Source organism: Haliotis rufescens, unplaced genomic scaffold, assembly GCF_023055435.1.
Source record: "Haliotis rufescens isolate VD_foot unplaced genomic scaffold, xgHalRufe1.0.p SCAF_30, whole genome shotgun sequence".
NCBI classification, from domain to species: Eukaryota; Metazoa; Mollusca; class Gastropoda; order Lepetellida; family Haliotidae; genus Haliotis; species Haliotis rufescens.
The window spans coordinates 802,501-827,324 of record NW_025964002.1 but is presented as its reverse complement, the minus strand read 5'-3'; the positions used below and the strand labels follow the sequence as shown (position 1 = coordinate 827,324).

At 43.7% G+C, this 24,824-nt stretch overlaps 1 protein-coding gene across 2 annotated transcripts; it reads left to right on the top strand.

Moving 5' to 3' along the window:
* Window positions 1-7,575: 7,575 nt before the first annotated feature.
* LOC124152198 lies at window positions 7,576-24,615 on the top strand. 2 transcript variants are annotated; one of them, XM_046525038.2, is made up of 10 exons: window positions 7,576-7,734; window positions 14,226-14,324; window positions 14,764-14,862; window positions 16,521-16,643; window positions 17,066-17,192; window positions 18,374-18,469; window positions 19,059-19,158; window positions 21,067-21,228; window positions 21,614-21,807; window positions 24,443-24,615. In XM_046525038.2, the coding sequence occupies exons 1-10, from the start codon at window positions 7,621-7,623 to the stop codon at window positions 24,550-24,552; spliced, it is 1,224 nt and encodes a 407-aa protein (XP_046380994.1). In that variant the 5' UTR covers window positions 7,576-7,620; the 3' UTR covers window positions 24,553-24,615. The 2 variants fall into 2 exon arrangements, with proteins under 2 accessions (XP_046380994.1, XP_046380993.1); XM_046525037.2 differs by lacking the exon at window positions 7,576-7,734 and adding an exon at window positions 8,342-8,666.
* The last annotated feature ends 209 nt before the right edge of the window (window positions 24,616-24,824 follow it).

Below are 24,824 nucleotides of genomic sequence, written 5' to 3'. Positions count from 1 at the left end.
TTCATACGAAAAGCGACGCCTATGCACGATGCATTGAGTCGTTGTTGTAATCAACTGGGCGATGGTATTAATTTCTCGTATAGCGATCGAGCCATGTTCACACACAACCGTGTGTGTACATCCATATGACCTTGACGCCAGTTTGAAACTCGAGAGCGTATATATTTGAAACAACTTGTATGTAGGCAGTTGGAAGTGAGCGAGTGGCCCACCCGGCCATGCTGTCGTCAGACACTAATGACATTCAGCAGAAATGTTTAGCGAAATCAGAGACCATAAAGTGGATTGTATGGTATCGAGCGAAATTAAAATTAGCATGTTTGAGACACATTGTTGTAGGGAGGGACTGTACAGTACTGACTTGATTATTTACAGACCGACGTAATATAGCTGAGTGCGGCGTAAAACAAGAAACCAACCAACTTATTTGAATTAACACTGCACACACATGGGACAGATCAAGAAGGCGGGAATGGACAATGGAATTTCAAGAGAAAAAATAGAGTGAAATAACGCAGTTTCAAGAAATTTTATACCAAATCATTTCACATGTAAAAATATTTGGATGAAAAAAATCGTGTTTCATGTTTATTTCATTGACAAAATACAGTTGTGTGTGTATATGTGTGACATATATATTGGATAAAAAATATTTTGTTCTACATCAATTTTCCTTCAAAACTAACCGTAAAAAATAATTGAACCCTTTATATAGTTTTTCATTTATAATGAATCAATGAAATGTTTGACCTGGATTTAGCCGATTTGTAGCGATAGACCAAGCAGAACGATGGTATACGTTATCTCCTCGTTTGTATTGACATATTATCAAGATATGTTTGGGTTGTGGAAGGATACTGTTTTGGAAGGTTTTAAAAACATTTTGGTGTTTCTTTGTAGTCGGTAGATTTCATTGTCTCTCGCCAGGACGTGCCTCAGACAGAGTCTGTCGACCCAATTGCACTTGTCATAAGTCACGTATCCAGAGTCATTAGCAGACAATGAAATCATGAATAATGTACAATACAAGCTTTCATCCTATGACATTATTTATGTTAGAACTAAGTCATATCATTAAACACATTTAATGTTTATTCATTTAAGATAATTGTATTAGATTTAATATATAATACGATAAAATATATAATATATAGTCAAAAATACAATTATCAGTAAAGATTTTTAGACAAGTTGTATTATCAAATCATTTAAAAAAAGATTCTCAATTGAAACCTTTAATTATTGTTCTATTATATCTTATCATTCTTCAAGTTTTGTTACCCTGTAAAACGAATTTACAGATATTACTATGCAAATGAATGTTTAACATTTGAACTCGCAATTATTTATTTGTTTAAAATTAATCATGACAAATATACTAAAATATTTGCTCTCTTAACAACATTTGAAATCGGTTGTATATGTAAACTCACATACCTTTTAAACTGTTAGTGAATCAATCATCGAACCAGCTTCTCGAAACGTTCATCTCTCACTCTATGTAACATTTCATAAAGTCAAGCGATCAACAAAATGTTCTTCACAATTGGAAAAATTCTATCAGATAAAAGAAGAAAAATGGAAGTACTACTATCACTAGAGCAGGTCAGTTGATTCACACATCTCGGTGTTCTGTATGCCGAGTGAGTGAGTGTGTGTGTGGTGTGTATGTGTGTGCGTGTGTGTGCGTGCGTGCGTGCCTACGTGCGTGTATGTATCTGTGTGTGTGTGTGTGTGTGTGTGTGTGTGTGTGTGTGTGTGTGTGTGTGTGTGTGTGTGTGTGTGTGTGTGTGTAGGTGATGTGTCTTGTGTAAAAGGGTGCCCTTTCACAGTATGGTACGTACCAAACTTTGTTGTAAACGAAGCCTTTAGTGAAACCAAGAGCAACTTCACACCTCCCCTCTTGTCTCTGTCACCAACAGAATAAACAGAAGAGTTGCTTCTTGCAAGTTTCATTTACGTTCAAGTATTGCTGCTGGTCGGACATCACTGCAAGAAAACATGAAGACGAATGGGAAAAAATCAGAGACGTTCAGTGGATATGTTTGAGTAAGAAAACGCACCAAATCCAAATCAGTCCAAAAGATGAATGTCAAGACAAAAGCCTCTCACTGTCCGCCTGACAATTGGCTATTGAAAAGACTTGATCCGGTATGTAGGTCCGGCGCGAGATTCAAACCATGGTCACGTGACGCCCAGTCAAGAAACTTCTAGTCTGACATACATTGATTACATGCCTCTGAAAAGCAGCAGTCTGTGACGATACATTTCTATTCCGTAAATGGATTACATATACATAATGAAAAGAGACATTATATTGAAACCTAAAACATACATATGTAGTTTGTTCGGATAATATTTTAAACAAATAATATTTCACTCTCACAAGGCTGTAACATACATATCTCTGACGATGGTTCAATTAGTGTTCACCGAGTGTGACAGAAGACATTGCTGATTGAAATATGTTGAGGGAACAAAGTGTTTTCACGGTACAATAAACATGAAATACCGTTTACGTACGTGAAACGAACAGGTCGCGTAAGGTCAGGTCAAGGACAGGTTATTAAGTACAAGGTCATGTGTGCGTCATGGTAGTAATAACTCGGATCGGCTGAGGTCATTGAGGTCAAGGTCAGGTTATCAAGTACAAGGTTAAGGTCAAGTGTCCGTCCCGCTTATGAACGTCTATTGTTCCATTGTTAAGGTATTGAATACCTCAGGCGACGTGTCTAATATCCATTGTTCACTAATTGCATTCCATAGGTGACACGTTCATTGTTCCATTGTTCCAAATTGAATACCTCATTGTCAATGGAGGCGTTCACGCTATGATTCCATTGTTCCTCTATTGTTCCTCTATTGTTCCTCTATTGTTCATCTATTGTCTTCACGACGCGGCAAATAAATATCTACTGCCCCCCGCCGCGGTCTAGTGCTGGAGCGCCCGCCCGGAGAGTGGAAGGTCCGGGGCTCGATTACCTCATGGTAATACATGAACATTGCCCATACTAGGACCATGGGCATCACACGCACTGACAACTGGAACATTTCAATAATGTTAACATTGGTTGGCTCATTCGCAGCTACTGTTTCGATCATTTGGAAAAGGTTGCTTAGCAACTGGAACGTGACGTCAAGTGTCGGGGTTTGAAGATGAGGTTAGTCATTGTTGATGACGCCAAAAAACAACAGAAAATAATAAATTCCATATCTAATAAATAACTAATCCGCTGTTCTCGAACGTCGTATGACAAATTGGCGTAATCATGTCACAATAACTGCTTTAACGTGAGTTATAAAGTACGCATAAATTGAAGCTTGTGTTTTTTTCCTACAGGTTATACATGCTATAGATTGTTGTGTGATAGTTCTGCTGACAACTCGCAGACCGATAACTGATAGATACATCACGTGACGTGAATCCGTGCATATATTACACCGCCGGAGACGATAAGAGTACTGCGCATTAGGGAACAAGTATTTCAAACATTTAGATACTATTTCTCATATGTCGATTTTCTAACGGAGGTAACTTAGAAATTTCTGAGGCCTCCCACAGACGGACCGTCCTCGGGTACCAGAGGTCAGGTAGACAAACTGCATCTTCGTCGTCTCCATTCTTGGAGTACTGGTATATACTGTTTTCCCCACGACGTGTTTCTTCTTGGCTGAAGTTACTATTTATACAGTTTAGTAAAAGTATAATAATAATCTAACACATGCCTCATTTATACAGTTCTTGTAGAAATCAAGTGTCCCCATTGATCTGACAGTTCTGTATACTACATGACTTGCCGGTGATGGCTATGGAGAGATGATAGGTTTCAGCCGCACCAAACGTCCTCATGTGCATTCAGCAGTGACGAACTCAGGCAGGCAATTCTATTATTTTTTGATAGGCAATTAATATTTTTTACAGAACGCGTGAATTAATCATGTATATTTATGCGATGATATTATTGTTTGTTCGCAATAACGATCAGAGGGACATTGCATGGTATCAACATAAACGTGTTAATTGACTACAGGTGCTATTTCCACCGCATTTGGATTTAATGCAAAGTGCCAGAAAGCAACTAGGGCAATCAGAGATTATTCATTATTTCCTGAACAACGAACAATTGTGATTAACCCCAATACGTCAAAGTTATTCTGTAGACATAAGTTCATGATAAACAAAATACAAAATAGACAATATTCACATCAGGGAACATTCCCCTACCCAGCCCCCACCACCCCACACCCACAACAACAAGAACGTCAACACCTCCAACAAGAGTTACAACACCTCTAACAAACACCCCCCACCCCACCACACCCCACCACACCCAACCACACTACACCACACCACACCACACCACATCACACCACACCACACCACACCTACAACAACAAGAACGTCAACACCTCCAACAAGAGTTACAACACCTCTAACAAACACCCCCCACCCCACCACACCACACCACACTACACCACACCCCACCACACTACACCACACCACACTACACCACACCACACCACACTACACCACACCACACCACACCACACTACACCACACCACACCACACCACACCACACCACACTACACCACACCAGACTACACTACACCACACCCCACCACACTACACCCCACCACACTACACCACACCCCACCACACTACACCACACCACACCACACTACACCACACCACACCACACCACACCTACAACAACAAGAACGTCAAAACCTCCAACAAGAGTTACAACACCTCTAACAAACAACCCCCCCCCCCCCACACACACACACCCCACCTCCACCCCACACACACTACACCACACCACACCCACAACAAGAACGTCAAAACCTCCAACAAGAGTTACAACACCTCTAACAAACACCCCCCACCCCACCACACCCCACCACACCACACTACACTACACCACACCACACCACACCACACCACACCCACAACAAGAACGTCAACACCTCCAACAAGAGTTACAACACCTCTAACAAACACCCCCCACCCCACCACCCCCCACCACACCACACCACACTACACCACACCACACCACACCACACCACACCCACAACAAGAACGTCAAAACCTCCAACAAGAGTTACAACACCTCTAACAAACACCGCCCCCCCCCCCCCCCCCCCCACACACACACACACACCCCACCTCCACCCCCCACACACTACACCACACCCACAACAAGAACGTCAAAACCTCCAACAAGAGTTACAACACCTCTAACAAACACCCCCCACCCCACCACACCCCACCACACCCAACCACACTACACCACACCACACCACACCACACCACACCACACCACACCACACCACACCTACAACAACAAGAACGTCAACACCTCCAACAAGAGTTACAACACCTCTAACAAACACCCCCCACCCCACCCCACCCCACCACACCACACTACACCACACCACACCACACCACACCACACCACACCACCCTACACCACACCACACCACACCCACAAAAAGAACGTCAAAACCACCAACAAGAGTTACAACACCTCTAACAAACACCCCCCTCCCCACCACACCCCACCACACTACACCACACCACACCACACCACACCCACAACAAGAACGTCAACACCTCCAACAAGAGTTACAACACCTCTAACAAACACCCCCCACCCCACCACCCCCCACCACACCACACCACACCACACCCACAACAAGAACGTCAAAACCTCCAACAAGAGTTACAACACCTCTAACAGACAACCCCCACCCCACCACACCACACCACACTACACCACACCACACCACACCACACCACACCCACAACAAGAACGTCAACACCTCCAACAAGAGTTACAACACCTCTAACAAACACCCCCCACCCCACCACACCCCACCACACCACACCACACTTCACCACACCACACCACACCACACCCACAACAAGAACGTCAAAACCTCCAACAAGAGTTACAACACCTCTAACAGACAACCCCCACCCCACCACACCCCACCACACCACACCACACTACACCACACCACACCACACCACACCACACCCACAACAAGAACGTCAACACCTCCAACAAGAGTTACAACACCTCTAACAAACACCCCCCACCCCACCACACCCCACCACACCACACCACACTTCACCACACCACACCACACCACACCCACAACAAGAACGTCAAAACCTCCAACAAGAGTTACAACACCTCTAACAAACACCCCCATTCTTGACTTGAGCTGGACTCCTTATTTAATTTATTATCCACGCTCATGGAGACAGACTTATCTGTTGTATAAACATAGGCCGGCGGTTTAATGATAATTCTATCCATTTTAGTTATGATATAAGGGTAACGCTATTTTTCAGGGCATTTTCATTTGCAGAAGCCCGAGGTCTTCCATTAACTGCCCGACGAAGGAGGGCAGTTGAAAAGACCGAGGGCTTCTGGAAATGATAATGCCCTGAAAAAGAGCGTTACCGTTATTATAGCTAAAATGGATGGAATTTGTTATCAAATAAAAAGAAACAACAACATCGGTTTTGAAATATTTATTGCAATCAACACGAATGTCACTGACCACATTTTACAAATATGGAAACGTCATAGAACAAACCAGATGACGTCACTATAATACGTGACGTCATTTTCTCTACCCTATGACGTCACCGAACAACGGGCTTGATAATGGCCCGTCGTCAAGCAATATGAGGGCATTATCAAGTTACAGTGGCCCGCTCATTTCTGATAACGTGCGGGCGGTTTGATGATAATTCTATCCTTTTTTAGCTATAATATAAGGGAAACGCTATTTTTCAGGGCATTATCATTGGCAGAAGCCCGATGTCTTCCATTAACTGCCCGACGAAGGAGGGCAGTTGAAAAGACCGAGAGCTTCTGCAAATGATAATGCCCTGAAAAATAGCGTTACCGTTATTATAGCTAAAATGGATACAATTTGTTATCAAATGAAAATAAACAACAATATCGGTTTTGAAACATTTAGTGCATTCAACACGAATGTCACTGACCCACTTTTACAAATATGGAAACGTCATAGAACAAATCTGATGTCGTCACTATTGAACGTGACGTCACCTATTCCTATCCCAGTGACGTCATCTATCAAGCAATGTGAGGGCATTATCAAAGTTACAGTGGCCTGCTCATTTCTGATAACAGGCGGGCGGTTTAATGATACTTCTATCCATTTTAGCTATAATACTATCCATTTTTGCTATAATACTATCCATTTTAGCTATAATATCTTATAACAACTGTCGAGTTCAACTCCCTCATAATGGTACAACGCTGACCTGGTCACACTGGCTTCACTTGTGTGTATGTAATTATAACTGTCTTCATTTGTACATGTCATGCCACCCCGCCCTGTCATTCACCCGAGAAAGGGGCAAAAGTAGTCCGGAAACGTTGTGTACGTATAATTAAGAAGTTGTTACCTATAACATCCCTTGACCTAATAATAGCCATTTTCTCAATGCCTATAAACACTCCAACCCACACTGATGTTTAACCGTTACACACGTGTGAGTGATATATCGTTTATAGGGTTAAGGTGTCTCGGAGAGAGCGAAGGTGTGTTAGATCTCACCTCCTGTGTACACCATGGGAGTGATCAGCCTCCACGTGTTGTTGGTCGTCGTCGTCGTCGTTACCTCTGCTGGGGGTGTTGAGCTGTACACGTCCCGGGGAACGCACTACCAAGTCGGTCTGGATGTGGTGAGTCCAAACTCTAACTGGGGTAACCCATGTACCGCATTTCCCTGTTAGATTGACTATACGCCACTAATACATACAATCCCACACGCGATGAGTTGCTATGTACCAGTCATTTAGTCTTATACAAATCCACACACGATGAGTTGCTATGTACCAGTCATTTAGTCTTATACAACCCCACACACGATGAGTTGCTATGTACCAGTCATTCAGTCTTATACAACCCCACACACGATGAGTTTCTATGTACCAGTCATTCAGTCTTATACAACCCCACACACGATGAGTTGCTATGTACCAGTCATTCAGTCTTATACAACCCCACACACGATGAGTTGCTATGTACCAGTCATTTAGTCTTATACAACCCCACACACGATGAGTTGCTATGTACCAGTCATTTAGTCTTATACAACCCCACACACAATGAGTTGCTATGTACAAGTCATTTAGTCTTATACAACCCCACACACAATGAGTTGCTATGTACCAGTCATTTAGTCTTATACAGCCCCACACACGATGAGTTGCTATGTACCAGTCATTTAGTCTTATACAACCCCACACACGATGAGTTGCTATGTACCAGTCATTTAGTCTTATACAACCCCACACACGATGAGTTGCTATGTACCAGTCATTTAGTCTTATACAACCCCACACACAATGAGTTGCTATGTACAAGTCATTTAGTCTTATACAACCCCACACACAATGAGTTGCTATGTACAAGTCATTTAGTCTTATACAGCCCAACATAGGGTTAAGGTGTCTCGGAGAGAGCGAAGGTGTGTTAGATCTCACCTCCTGTGTACACCATGGGAGTGATCAGCCTCCACGTGTTGTTGGTCGTCGTCGTCGTCGTTACCTCTGCTGGGGGTGTTGAGCTGTACACGTCCCGGGGAACGCACTACCAAGTCGGTCTGGATGTGGTGAGTCCAAACTCTAACTGGGGTAACCCATGTACCGCATTTCCCTGTTAGATTGACTATACGCCACTAATACATACAATCCCACACGCGATGAGTTGCTATGTACCAGTCATTTAGTCTAATACAACCCCACACACGATGAGTTGCTATGTACCAGTCATTTAGTCTTATACAACCCCACACACGATGAGTTGCTATGTACCAGTAATTTAGTCTTATACAGCCCCACACACGATGAGTTGCTATGTACCAGTCATTTAGTCTTATACAACCCCACACACGATGAGTTGCTATGTACCAGTCATTTAGTCTTATACAACCCCACACACAATGAGTTGCTATGTACAAGTCATTTAGTCTATACAACCCCACACACAATGAGTTGCTATGTACAAGTCATTTAGTCTTATACAGCCCAACACACGATGAGTTGGTATGTACCAGTCATTTAGTCTTATACAAATCCACACACGATGAGTTGCTATGTACCAGTCATTTAGTCTTATACAGCCCCACACACGATGAGTTGCTATGTACCAGTCATTTAGTCTTATACAACCCCACACACGATGAGTTGCTATGTACCAGTCATTTAGTCTTATACAACCCCACACACGATGAGTTGCTATGTACCAGTCATTTAGTCTTATACAACCCCACACACGATGAGTTGCTATGTACCAGTCATTTTGTCTTATACAACCCCACACACGATGAGCTGCTATGTACCAGTCATTTAGTCTTATACAACCCCACACACGATGAGTTGCTAAGTCTTATGCGCTTGTCTCCCATAAACCTCTTTAGTCATACGATGAGTTGATAGAAACATTTAGTCTTATATACTCCCACATTTATACTCATGTTCGCTCGCACGATGACTTGCTGTGTATGAATCATTTAGTCTCATGCAATATGCACGAGCGATGCCTCGCAACCTTCACACACACCTCTAGGATGTTGACACTAGAAGTCCTCGCAACCTTCACACACACCTCTAGGATGTTGACACTAGAAGTCCTCTCTGAGGAAACACGGTAGCTCGGATGTTGGGGGTTAATGTCCGTGAGTATTCGTGTGTTACCGTGTATTTAGGTCTCTGTACGCCGATCAGCTGTCATCTTATCAAGACTGAAAATAGATTCTATATACCGCAGTCACTAGTCACTTACAAACACACGACTGAACCAGATACATATATACATACAGCCAAAAGAAACGCGAATAACAAACTTGTTGGTAAATATTTGAGAATTACTCATATTCAGGCGATGTTATATTGCGTGAACCGACGCTCATGCACGCATCACATGTGACGTCATAGATCCAAGACTCGAGATGCACCATTTGTCTCGTGCAGGATAAGCGTGTACAGTTTTGAAATCACGTGCAGCATATCATGATAAGAACAAAGACACTGTGGTAACACTTGACTGATTGTTAGTTATAAGTTTCTTTGGTTCGCGTTTCTTTTGGCGATGAGTATATAACTCACCTGTTGGTAGGAATACTGAGGTCGTCCGTATTGTATTTATATCTTTTGTAGATTTGTTTGTGTGTTTCTTCTCTCAGCAATATTCCAGCTATTTGACGGCGGTCTGTAAAAACATCGAGTTTGGACCAGACAATCCAGTGATTGACATCATAATCATCAATCTACGCAATCGGGATACGGTGACATGCACCAACCTAGTCAGCGTGCCTGACCACCACCCGATCCCGTTAGTCGCCTCTTACATAGGATGCTGAAGGCCAATTCTAACCCGGATGTTCACGTGTCCCCGGATGTTCACGTGTCACCGCATGCAGATGACGTAGGGCGGTGCACGTAGTATCAGTCACTGGTTTCTCTGGCAGAGGCCCGATTGTTTACAGGTCGCCGTCATAGGGGTGGAATAGTGTTGGTGCTGGTTGTAGGTTCAGGTGTTCATAAAGACCGATAATGGAGTCTTTACCATTATTGTCTACGACCGGCATCACCAGAGCACCTGCACTAACTAAAGCGCGGTTAAGCCCGGCTTACTCACTCATCCATCTATTTACTCACACACCCATCTATATACTCACTCACCTAACCTCCCATTCATTTACTCATTCACCCACTCACCAATTTACTGACTCACTCACCCATCCATTTACTTACTCACTGAGTCACCCATCCATTTACTCACTCACTGAGTCACCCATCCATTTACTCACTCACCCATCTACGTAATTACTCGCTCACTCACCCACCCATTTATTCCCTCACTCACCCACCCATGTACTCACTCACTCACCTATTTACTCACTCGCTCATCCATCTATGTACTCACTCACCCATCCATTTACTCACTCACCAACCCATTTACTCACTCACCCGTCCATTTACTCACTCACCCACCCATTTACTCACTAACCCACCCATTTACTCACTCACCCATCCATTTACTTACTCACTCATCCATTTACTTACTCACTCATCCATTTACTCACTCACCCATCCATTTACTTACTCACTCATCCATTTACTCACTCACTCATCCATTTACTTACTCACTCATCCATTTACTCACTCACCCATCCATTTACTTACTCACTCATCCATTTACTCACTCACTCATCCATTTACTCACTCACCCATCCATTTACTCACTCACTCATCCATTTACTTACTCACTCATCCATTTACTCACTCACTCATCCATTTACTCACTCACCCATCCATTTACTTACTCACTCATCCATTTACTTACTCACCCATCCATTTACTCACTCACTCATCCATTTACTCACTCACCCATCCATTTACTTACTCACTCATCCATTTACTTACTCACTCATCCATTTACTCACTCACTCATCCATTTACTTACTCACTTATCTATTTACTTACTCACCCATCCATTTACTCACTCACCCATCCATTTACTTACTCACTTATCTATTTACTCACCCACCCATCCACTTACTCACGCACATAATCACCCACTCACCCATCCATTTACTTACTCATTCATCCATTTACTTACTCACTCACTCGCTCATTTTCTCACTCACTCGCTCATTTTCTAACTCATCCATTTACTCACTCACTCATCCATTTACTCACTCACCCATCCATTTACTTACTCACTCATCCATTACTCACTCACCCATCCATTTACTTACTCACTCATCCATTTACTTACTCACTCATCCATTACTCACTAACCCACCCATTTACTCACTCACCCATCCATTTACTCACTAACCCACCCATTTACTCACTCACCCATCCATTTACTTACTCACTCATCCATTTACTTACTCACCCATCCATTTACTCACTCACCCATCCATTTACTTACTCACCCATCCATTTACTTACTCACTCATCCATTTACTCACTCACTCATCCATTTACTTACTCACTCATCCATTTACTTACTCACCCATCCATTTACTTACTCACTCATCCATTACTCACTCACCCATCCATTTACTTACTCACTCATCCATTTACTCACTCACCCATCCATTTACTCACTCACTCATCCATTACTCACTCACCCATCCATTTACTCACTCACTCATCCATTTACTCACTCACTCATCCATTTACTTACTCACCCATCCATTTACTTACTCACTCATCCATTACTCACTCACCCATCCATTTACTTACTCACTCATCCATTTACTCACTCACTCATCCATTACTCACTCACTCATCCATTTACTCACTCACTCATCCATTTACTCACTCACCCATCCATTTACTTACTCACTCATCCATTACTCACTCACCCATCCATTTACTCACTCACTCATCCATTTACTTACTCACCCATCCATTTACTTACTCACTCATCCATTACTCACTCACCCATCCATTTACTCACTCACTCATCCATTTACTCACTCACCCATTCATTTACTCACTCACTCATCCATTTACTTACTCACTCAACCATTTACTTACTCACTCATCCATTTACTTACTCACCCATCCATTTACTCACTCACCCACCTACTTATTTACTCACTCACTTACCTATTTACTCACTCGCTCATCCCTCTATTTACTCACTCGCTCATCCCTCTATTTACTCACTCACTGAGTCACCCATCCATTTTCTCACTCACCCACCTACTTATGTACTCGCTCACTCACTCACCTATTTACTCACTCGCTCATCCATCTATTTACTCACTCACCCATCCATGTACTCACTCACGAACTCATTTACTCACTCACCCATCCATTTACTCATTCACCCACCCATTTACTCACTCACTCACCCACCCACCCATTTAATCACTTACAAATCCACTTACTCACTCACTCGCTCATTTACTCACTCACTCGCTCATTTTCTCACTCATCTAGTTACTCACTCACCCATCCACTCACTCATATACTCCCTCACCCACCGATTTACTCACTCACTTATCCATTTACTCTCTCATTCAGTCATTCACCCACCCAGCTATTTACTCACTCTCCTATCCATTTACTCACTCACTGAATTACCCACCTATATACTCACTCACTCACCCATCCACTCACTCACTCCCTCATTTACTCACCCCCTCACTCATTTACCCACTCACTCACTCACTTATCTATTTACTCACCCACCCATCCACTTACTCACTCACATAATCACCCACTCACCCATCCATTTACTCACTCACTCACCCATTTACTCACTCACCCATTTACTCACTAACTCATTTACTCACTCAGTCACCCATCCATTTACTCACTCACTCACCCATTAACTCACTCATTTACTCACTCACTCATTTACTCACTTACTCACCCATTAACTCACTCACTCACTCATTTACTCACTCACTCATTTACTCACCCCCTCACTCATTTACTCACTCACTCACTCACTTATCCATTTACTCACTCACCCATCCACTTACTCACTCATTTACTCACTCAGTCACCCATCCATTTACTCACTCACCTTTTTACTCACTCACTCACTCACTCATTTACTCACTCACTCATTTACTCACTCACTCACCCATTTACTCACTCACTCACTCACTCATTTACTCACTCACTCACCCATTTACTCATTCACCCATCCACCTACTCACTCATATACTCACTCACTCACCCATCCATTTACTCACTCACCCATCCATTTACTCACTCACTCACTCACCCATCCATTTACTCACTCACCCATCCATGTACTCACTCACCCATCCACTTACTCATTTACTCACTCACTCACTTACTCATATACTCACTCACTTACTCATTTACTCACTCACCCATCCACTTACTCACTCATTTACTCACTCACTCACTCATTTACTCACTCACCCATCCACTTACTCACTCATTTACTCACTCACTCACTTACTCATATACTCACTCACTCACTCATTTACTCACTCACTAACTCATTTACTCACTCACTAACCCAAGAATTTACTCACTCACTCACCCATTTACTCACTCACTCACCCATCCATTTACTCACTCACTAACCCACGCATTTTCTCGCAGTGTAAAGCCAGTGCGGGCAGTGCACTACTTTGACAGATCTGTTTCCATGCCTGTTTTCACAGGGCCAGCATTTCCAAGGCGCCATACAGGAGTATTACGCCATGATGACAGATCTTCACACCAAGTTACTTCCCTTTGTTGAAACAGCAGGCGGGTCACATGTGAGATTCAACCTCGAATATTGCATGCAATACCGTCATTAATATCGATGCGGAATTTATATCGTGATATCTATAGATTACGAACACTATTTTATGAAGTTGACATAGCCTTCTGTAGATTGCTTATGGGATGGTCAGTAATATTAAGACAGTCATGTTAACGGAGTCAGGCTATATATACTGAACAGCAAAGGAAACGTCACCATGGATAGATATTTGAGAAACCTTATTTGTCAAAACGCTGTAAACATACTTTGAGACATACTAAAAAGATGAAACTTGGCAAAACTGATCATCAAGGTTGAAATTAAAGTGTCAAATGTCATAGACTTGCGACAGTGATGGCACTAAGGGTATTTTATTGATTACATACATCTCTAGTACTGTACAGATTTTTATGCTCAGCTGATAATCCGCTTGCCTTATTTTCAATCTCCAGATCTATGACACATACTTGAGGATGGCAGAAACCCACTTCCCTCAGTATGTGGATGAGCTTCGTGGAATCGCAGTCGGGGCAAAACTTTCGTTTAAACAGGTTCGAACAATCACTGGTGACTTTACCAAATATATATTATTCGCATTTTATTATGTAGGTTTCATGTTTTAATTATTCTTACATATACTCAACATCAAAAGTTCCTGTGACACCAATATGTTAGTGTATTTTTCAAACAAGTAAAGTTTGGTTTGCAATATTGTAGTACATGTATGGAATCAAGTCAGAAAAACGCAACTGCTACAGAAAAGCATGCATTCCATGCAAAAGTTGACTTTTATGTAAGCCCCATGCATTTCAATACCCAAGAATGGGTATAAAAACATGTACGTTAACGGGATTCCATATGCATTGTTTAGCATCGTGCTGACAACAACCACTCAGAAAAACAACACAATTACGCAGTTATTCAACATTACGAAATGCCACGCCTGTCCGAAAATGAGCGTCTGCGAGCCATTGGTATGCTTGAAGCAGGATTGAGTCAACGTGATGTTGCAAGACAATTTAACGTCCACAGAAACACCATTTGGTGTTTATGGCAACGTTGGCAACAGACGAATGCAGTCAGAGACCATCCTCGGAGTGGCAGCCCACGCGTAACCAATAATCGACAAGACAACTGGATTCGAACAACACACCTACGAAGTCGATTCCAGCCAGCAACAGTGACTGCAAAAAGCATCCCTGACGAATATATTCACAAACCGTACGTCGTCGCCTCAAATGTGCAGGGATTGTCACCAGAAGACCCGCCAGACGTCCCATTTTGACAGGAAACCATCGTCAAGCACGTCTACAGTGGTGCAGACAGCGTCTACGCTGGACGGCCATGCAGTGGGGACAAGTTCAATCCCTGACGAGTCTCGTTTTCACCTCAGCCACAGCGATGGACGGATTCGAGTGTACCGACGTCGAGGTGAACTTTACGTCAATCATTGTGTCATGGAAGAAGATCGGTTCGGGGACGGACGCGTTATGGTATGGGGTGGGATTACAACAAGACAGAGGACCCGTTTGATAGTGGTAGGGGGAAATCTCAATGGACAGCGCTACCGCGACGAGATCATCGGCCCTGTTGTTCTACCTTTTTTGTGTCGTCAAGGCCCAGGCATTACCTTTCAACATGACAACGCCCGGCCTCATATTGCTCGACTTGTTCAGGATTCTCTTCAACAAAACAACGTGAATGCCATTCCCTGGTCGACTCGCTCCCCTGATCTCTCACCAATCGAGCACATGTGGGATGAGATGGATCGGCGCCTTCGACGTCAACCACGTGTTCCACAGACACTCCAGGAACTTCGAAACATGCTCCAGCAAATATGGACAGGACTTTGTGCGACGCCTGGTCCATTCTATGAGACGAAGATGTGTTGCTTGCATCGCAACCAGATGGGACGCACACGCTATTGATTTGTAAATTGATATTTTGGGATATTCCTGAGTTTTTTTATGAAATCACGCATTTTCTGAAGTCAGTATGGTAAATTAAACCATTTGAACACTTACAGGAGTCTTTTATCTGTTGCAAACCGAAATTGTTTCAGATTTGGCAAAAAATATAACTTTGCATTAAATCTTATTCAATGTCACAGGGACTTTTGTTGTTCACTATATATGTTAGTCACCATTTAATGACGTGCTTCTCAGTAACTTTCACATCATAAAGTGTCAGCGCCATGTCATCTTCTCAGGTTTTCACAAACCACATCTGGGACGAGTTATCTACCCTGATTGGCGTCAATCAGAAGAAGTCGTGTACAGATGTGTACGTGAATGACGTCGGGGACGAAGGTCCCCCCCTGGTGACGCCACAGGTAAGTACCCTAGCCCAGTATGCTTCTTACTCTGGTCACGGTGACCTGGTGTACCACCGATCGAGATATCGAGTGTTTTCAGAGTTACCTCCCTTACAGCGTTAACTTTCCTGGTTGTGAACCTTGTATATTATATGCAATGGTGGCGCTTTAGGCTTGTGTCGAATTATTTGAAAGGCATCTACATTCTAGAAAGTAGAAGGGTTGATAGAACGGTTTGGTTTCAACACCGCTCTGAATAGTATTTCAGTTATATCAGTCAGCGATACTGCGAGAGGAACGACCAACACCATGCTTGTCAGAGACGCCTGCCATTGAATCAAGTAAATAACGTTTATCAATAGCTGTGAGACATGTATTGCTCTCCCACTTTTGCATCAATATAAACTGAGGTTTGTAGTGCATGTACTTCACTCATTTAGTTTAGTTTGGGCCACAATGAGGATGGGAGCCCCAACGCCAAGACTCGAGCCTACATCCTACACGCCATCATCGTCAACAACGTCACGGGGACGGTGGAAGAGGACTTTACGTCGTTTACCTATCCTGGTACACTGGTTTTCTAGACGACCACCCTATGGGAGATATCAATACCGTATTTCCTCGTATAAATACACGGATCATTTCTATTAGCTTCCGCCAAATGGTTTTTAGATTTTTTAAGGCCCATTTTTAAGTATATTTGTTTTCATAGTGATCGTGCACACATTTAAACAACAGTAGCTTTTGTGCGCAGATGTACGGATTACCGGTTCAAAAAGGGGGAGTTAACTTGCATTAAGAAACGTGATATGTGTACTGGAATTTATTATATGTATGTATTTCATGTCATCGTTACCCAATTGCGTGTATCGATGCTCATGAAGTCAATCACTGGATTGTCTGGTCCAGACTTCATTAATTACAGACCGCCGTCATATAGCTGGAATATTGCTGAGTGCGGCGTTAAACAACAAACAACAAACAAAACAGAGCTTTCTAAAGTTGGGAAAATTGTATTTTCATTTCAGTGAACATAACACTTGATATTTCACTGCAGTGAACTTAACACTTTGACAGAACTATTATCTTACAATAGTGGCCTCCCCGCAAATTATCTCCCCTATATCATTAGTGTCTAGCCCGTACACAAATAGTAAACTTTTTATAATTTACGTTAGTTTCACTTTGTCGAGTCAAAATAATGACCGGTGGTCATTTATGGAGTTGATATCGCTTTTTGCCGTTTGTTATTGTCTGTGAAATGTTTCCTTATAAACTGTAAATTTTGCTTTCGTGGATGAGTTATGTGAGTGAGTGAGTATGGTTTTACGCGCTTTTAGCAATATTCCAGCAATATCACGGCGGGGGACACCAGAAATGGGCTTCACACATTGTACCCATGTCGGGAATCGAACCCGGGTCTTCGGCGTGACGAGCGAACGCTTTAACCACAAGGCTACCCGACCGCCCCTTGAGTTATGTGGGTTGGGGCATGCGGATCCGAGACGCTTTATTCCGTTTTTTGTTTAATAGTGTATGAACTATAAACTTTTTTATGCAACAATGGCCATCGTGTACATATGTTTCGGTGAGCTAATTGTCGCTGTTGTTGCAAGGTGAGCTAATGGGTCGCTGTTGTTGCCAGGTGAGCTAATTGGTCGCTGTTGGTGCAAAGTGAACTAATGAATAGCTGCCTTTGCCAGGTGAACTAACTGCCAGATGAGCTAATTAATCGCTGTTGTTGCCAGGTGAGCTACCCGGAGACGCTTACGGGTTCAACATCCACGGAGTCGTGCTCACCATGAACGCCGTATTGCCGGTGATCGCCGGTATTGGCGCCGTTCGTAAGTTCACATGACTTATAGTTTGAATAATATTGGCATTAAAAAGTTTATTCCTTTTATTCCTAAAATATGTATCATGCTAATCTAAGTTTTACATGATACAGTTTTGACCCTTATACTTGTATGTGATATTTCCGACACTAAGACTCACTCGTCTGACAATCTTCTAATCACGTAATGTCACTCTCAAAATTATCGAAGTTTAAGATATTTTCATTAAATTAACTTTAGAAACTGCGAAGGGCACAATCCCCGACTGAGCAGCCCGTCTACAGACAGTGCCACGGTATCAGCTGCAATGTGTGTTCGCCCCCGGAAACATCCAATGTTATGCAATAGTGTTTTTGAGCAAGTAATGACACACATAATGACCTTACTACAAAGAGTTCCTGCTGAAAGACATAATTTGTTTCCAAATGTTGGTCGGATTGTTTCACCCCATTGTTAACAGTCAAGAATAACTTACCTCGGACTCGGAATTTAAGGCTCGTAAAAGCCGGCATTTATGTGGCTAACGTGATGTATGCTCATCTCATCTCCTGGCCAGACAATTAATTAACTCTCTAAATAATATAAATACATGTTTCAGCTCGCGATTTCGTCCTCCGGGCCACATTTGCAGTGAGGAATCAAGCGGAGCTGGAGTCACTGATGCTGAGTGAGGGCACGGGTGTGGGGTATGGGTACAAGTAAGTGCAGTCTTCTGCCATCTGTATGTCGTATGTCTTGTGAGGGCACGGGTGTGGGGTATGGGTACAAGTAAGTGCAGTCTTCTGCCATCTGTATGTCGTATGTCTTGTGAGGGCACGGGTGTGGGGTATGGGTACAAGTAAGTGCAGGCTTCTGCCATCTGTATGTCGTATGTCTTGTGAGGGCACGGGTATGGGGTATGGGTACAAGTAAGTGCAGTCTTCTGCCATCTGTATGTCGTATGTCTTGTGAGGGCACGGGTGTGGGGTATGGGTACAAGTAAGTGCAGTCTTCTGCCATCTGTATGTCGTATATCTTGTGAGGGCACGGGTGTGGGGTATGGGGTATGGGTACAAGTAATTGCAGTCTTCTGCCATCTGTATGTCGTATATCTTGTGAGGGCACGGGTGTGGGGTATGGGGTATGGGTACAAGTAAGTGCAGTCTTCTGCCATCTGTATGTCGTATATCTTGTGAGGGCACGGGTGTGGGGTATGGGTACAAGTAAGTGCAGGCTTCTGCCATCTGTATGTCGTATATCTTGTGAGGGCACGGGTGTGGGGTATGGGTACAAGTAAGTGCAGTCTTCTGCCATCTGTATGTCGTATATCTTGTGAGGGCACGGGTGTGGGGTATGGGTACAAGTAAGTGCAGTCTTCTGCCATCTGTACGTCGTATATCTTGTGAGGGCACGGGTGTGGGGTATGGGTACAAGTAAGTGCAGGCTTCTGCCATCTGTATGTCGTATGTCTTGTGAGGGCACGGGTATGGGGTATGGGTACAAGTAAGTGCAGTCTTCTGCCATCTGTATGTCGTATATCTTGTGAGGGCACGGGTATGGGGTATGGGTACAAGTAAGTGCAGTCTTCTGCCATCTGTATGTCGTATGTCTTGTGAGGGCACGGGTGTGGGGTATGGGTACAAGTAAGTGCAGTCTTCTGCCATCTGTATGTCGTATGTCTTGTGAGGGCACGGATGTGGGGTATGGATACAAGTAAGTGCAGTCTTCTGCCATCTGTATGTCGTATGTCTTGTGAGGGCACGGGTGTGGGGTATGGGTACAAGTAAGTGCAGGCTTCTGCCATCTGTATGTCGTATGTCTTGTGAGGGCACGGGTGTGGGGTATGGGTACAAGTAAGTGCAGTCTTCTGCCATCTGTATGTCGTATATCTTGTGAGGGCACGGGTGTGGGGTATGGGGTATGGGTACAAGTAAGTGCAGTCTTCTGCCATCTGTATGTCGTATGTCTTGTGAGGGCACGGATGTGGGGTATGGATACAAGTAAGTGCAGTCTTCTGCCATCTGTATGTCGTATGTCTTGTGAGGGCACGGGTGTGGGGTATGGGTACAAGTAAGTGCAGTCTTCTGCCATCTGTATGTCGTATATCTTGTGAGGGCACGGGTGTGGGGTATGGGTACAAGTAAGTGCAGTCTTCTGCCATCTGTATGTCGTATGTCTTGTGAGGGCACGGATGTGGGGTATGGATACAAGTAAGTGCAGTCTTCTGCCATCTGTATGTCGTATGTCTTGTGAGGGCACGGGTGTGGGGTATGGGTACAAGTAAGTGCAGTCTTCTGCCATCTGTATGTCGTATATCTTGTGTAATAATTACGTATTTCCATTATTTGAAACCTTTTCCCACCAGAATCTGCACAACACTGAGATCTAAATTGTCTTTTCCAAAATGTTATAGAAAACAGTTTTATTTGAATCAAGTTGGGGACAAGTGATACTTGTACAAATATTTGCCCCCCCTGTCAAAAAAAAGTTAACTACGGCCTTGGTGCTACAGGCGCCATCTCTCTACTGTGTCAAGCAATCACTATAGTTACATCATAATCATAGTCCCCCGGTCGCACCCTTTATCGTGCAATCCACGAGGGTACACTGCGTGTTGTTTACGACAGCCTCAACTACGGCAACACTCAAGACGACGTCCGATCACTGGTCAGCTACGAAGTGGCTCCCCTGGAGAACCAGCCTCGGGCTCTGGTCAGCAAATACACCGTTGGTTGCCATGGCATCAACGACAACACCAACACCACCGGTCCATACTTCCACTTCAACTTGTATGTATCTTTACTTCTAAAGTCGGCCATCTCATGAGAAACAAGGCACTTCAAGGGTGCAACGTCTTTAGGGAACACTACAAAACATATATAGTTGACGATTAATGTATTTGGCTGTCATATTAGCTTGACGTAATTAAGTGGTATACATCTTGAACATTCTTCTGTTCCTGGCGGCCCCGGGGCGCCAGTCGTCTATGACTCCGTAATTTGCATTGCAGAGTTGCGTCCCTTGTGTACGCCAGAAATCTATGATCGTGGGTTCGAAACCCGGTTCGCCCCGATTTTGTTTCAAGTTTTCTCAGCACAATGCCCGTGCTCGTCTGTTTCACCCACACAACTCACTCTTCTGTTCGTGCACCTGCAAGTCGAGTTTGTGATGCAGGTACAACCACACGGATGTTGTACAGATGACGTCACAGTTGACCAGCTCCTACCACCGCCAAGCTCGTGTAGCCCAGATACCGGAAGTGCGGAACACACAGGGCGCCCTCTACGTCCTGGGCGACACGCACGACCCCGACTACCCCATCTACAGGACAGCCAGGCCCACTGACGAGTTCTCCACGCTAACCACGGGTACTCGTGACCAACTCGTGTTATTCTGGGACAAGCGACTGGGTTCCGTCTAAGTGCAAACGGGCATAGCTAAAGAATTGTCCACACGTTGCGTAATGATTCACGCATAGTTTCCCCCGACATGCCATATATACTGAACCAAATTAAAAACTTCACAATCCTAAAATTTGAACATTTTGACAAGTTATCATTGTGGGCCCTTATTGTGTATTTTAACAGTAATGGCCACGTATTGTCCTCAGATAACATCCGTTTTTGTGCAGGTGAATCGATCAAAATCATGTGCACAGCACTATTGTGGCAAAAGTGGTTTTTTACGTGCAACTGGTCACGTGGCCATAATACCGCACGTGTTTTCAGCAATACTTGTTAGCAGTCATTAACAAAAAAAAATTGGTTGGTTGGTTGGTTTGTTGTTTAACGCCGCACTCAGCAATATTCCAGCTATATGGCGGCGGTCTGTAAATAATCGAGTCTGGACCAGACAATCCAGTGATTAATATCATGAGCATCGATCCACGCAATTGGGATCGATGACATGCATCAACCAAGTCAGCGAGCCTGACCACTCGATCCCGTAACAAAAAAGGAAAACACAAACAACAAAAGTCTTTACGGCCATTTGTCATGCCACGCCTTTCAAATGTGCAACGTGAACGTGCCATCGGGAACGTCCGTAGCTGAAGTCGCAAGGACGATGGGTTGTAGTCGACGGACTGTTTATGATTTAAAGACGCGTCTACAGCAAACGGGTACCACCGCTGATCGCCCTCGGCCAGGTCGACCACGTGTGACATCACATGCAGAGGATCGTCAGATTGTCTTACGTCACCTCCGTAACCGATTTTTGACGGCTACATTAACCAGAAATGAACTGTTTAGGGGTAGACTGAGTGCGCAAACTGTTCGAAACCGTCTGAGAACTGCTCACCTTCAAACACGACGGCCATAATGCGGGCCGATTCTGACTCAATTACACAGACGTCAACGTCAATTGTGGGCACAGCGACACTTACGATGGACTCAGAGGAAATGGAATCAAGTCGTCTTCAGTGATGAATCCCGATTTAATCTTCGATTTGCTGATGGTAGGGAGAGGGTGTGGAGGCGCCGTCATGAACGTTACGCCCAGTGTTGTGTACAGGAAGTTGACAGATTTCGAGGCGGAAGTGTCATGGTGTGGGGTGCGTTCTGTGGCAATGCACGTTCCAGGCTTCTTGTCATCCGTGGCAACCTCAACGCTGCTGCTTACCGCGACCAGGTACTGGCACCAGAACTTCTGCCTTTTATGGCAGCACATGGACCCGGTTTGATCTTCCAACACGACAATGCCAGACCCCACACAGAAATTTTGACAAGGAATTTCCTTCAGAATGAGGGAGTCAACGTCATGGACTGGCCGTCAAGGTGTCCCGACCTCAATCCCATCGAACACGTCTGGGATGTTCTTGGCAGAAGTCTGCGCACTCTCCAGAACCAACCACAGAATTTGCAAGATCTTGGCACCATTTTGCAGCAACAATGGCGTCGTCTTCCTAATCATGTGTTCACAAGCATCACAAGGTCCATGCGGAGGCGTTGTGTGGCAGTTGTCAACGCACATGGTGGCCATACACGCTACTGAACTTGTGTGCCATCAGATTCTCGTGCTTGGGACTTATGATTTAAACTGTTGATGATATTACCGAATACCGTAGGTGATGGAACAAATTATGGTTACCACCGTTAATTAAAATCCTTCTTTGGACATTAATGATTAAAAATTACCTTCTCTGATACATTTGTCCGCTGTATATCATATATTGGATTACTTTTAAAAATGTGAAGTTTTTAATTTGACTCAGTATATATTCCAGCTGCTACTGAACACACATCATGACTTGCGGTGTTATACAGTATGACTGAACACCTTTTACTGTATCTTGGGTATATTTTTACATGCAAAACATTTGTAAAATATAAAAAAAAATATTCCTTAGGATTCTTTGACCGAAGTATGTGAAGTCGTACACGCATTCTGATTGGTTTGTCGTATTTTCGCCAGAGACCATAAAATAGATCTCTTTTATGGTCTATGTTTTCGCACATAAAATTCAATGATAGGGGGACGAGTCTTATTGCAGGTTACTAGGTCATAGGTCATGACCTATAGGTCATAGCTTCGGGACATTTTCGCAATCGCGTAAAATGTCGGATCGTACTGTAGATTTACTTTTCTTCTAAAGTGGAGAATGCGACATTTGGACATCGTACAAATCTGGAAATCTAAACAACTTAACCTGTCAAATACTGATGCATTGGATTATTACTTCGCTTGAGTAGCTTACACGTCTGTAAGCTGAAATATAAAACACGTGCTGAATGTCAGTTCACGAGCCTCCCACAACCGGTGAACCAGTGTCACGTGACGAGGGTAATAAGGGGAGGTAATTGATGCAGAACTACTTGGACCACCTTTCTACAACGCGCGAGCAGATTTGGGTTTCGGTTGAGCATTACAGTCGATAGTGTGATGCTGTTAGAACCAGGTTCCAGTCCATATTCACGGTATTAGACTAGAAGTGAAAATATTATGTATCTACATGTTCCATGTTATGGATTTAATTTAGTAATTTGTGGCGTGCTTGTGTTCCAGCTTTCTTTAACCTAGTGCACTGTCGCCTGTACATCTACGTGGACAACCCCTTTACCGGAAGTCGGCCTTTCCTGAACCTGACCCTTCCAGCAGGGCGCCAGTGTCACTGACCTTTGTACATGTCATATATTGGAGACAATGACATGAGTATATATTAAAGTGTCTCAAGGCAACAGATTTCCTTTCTAATTGATCTCTGGTGAGTCTCACTGTCCACGCAGGGCCAGACAACCCGGTGATTGACATCATGAGCCTCGGTTCACGCAATTGGGATACGATGACATGCATCAACCAAGTCGGCGAGCCTGACCACCCGATCCCGTTAGTCGCCTCTTACGACAAGCATTGTCGCCTTTTCACGGCAAGCATGGGTTGCTAAAGA

Coding starts and splice junctions, on each gene's coding strand:
- LOC124152198 (XM_046525038.2), top strand. CDS start 7,621: ATGGGAGTGATCAGCCTCCACGTGTTGTTGGTCGTCGTCGTCGTCGTT. Junction 18,470..19,058: donor CGCCGGTATTGGCGCCGTTC/GTAAGTTCACAT, acceptor TACATGTTTCAG/CTCGCGATTTCGTCCTCCGG. Junction 19,159..21,066: donor GGTGTGGGGTATGGGTACAA/GTAAGTGCAGTC, acceptor TGTTTACGACAG/CCTCAACTACGGCAACACTC.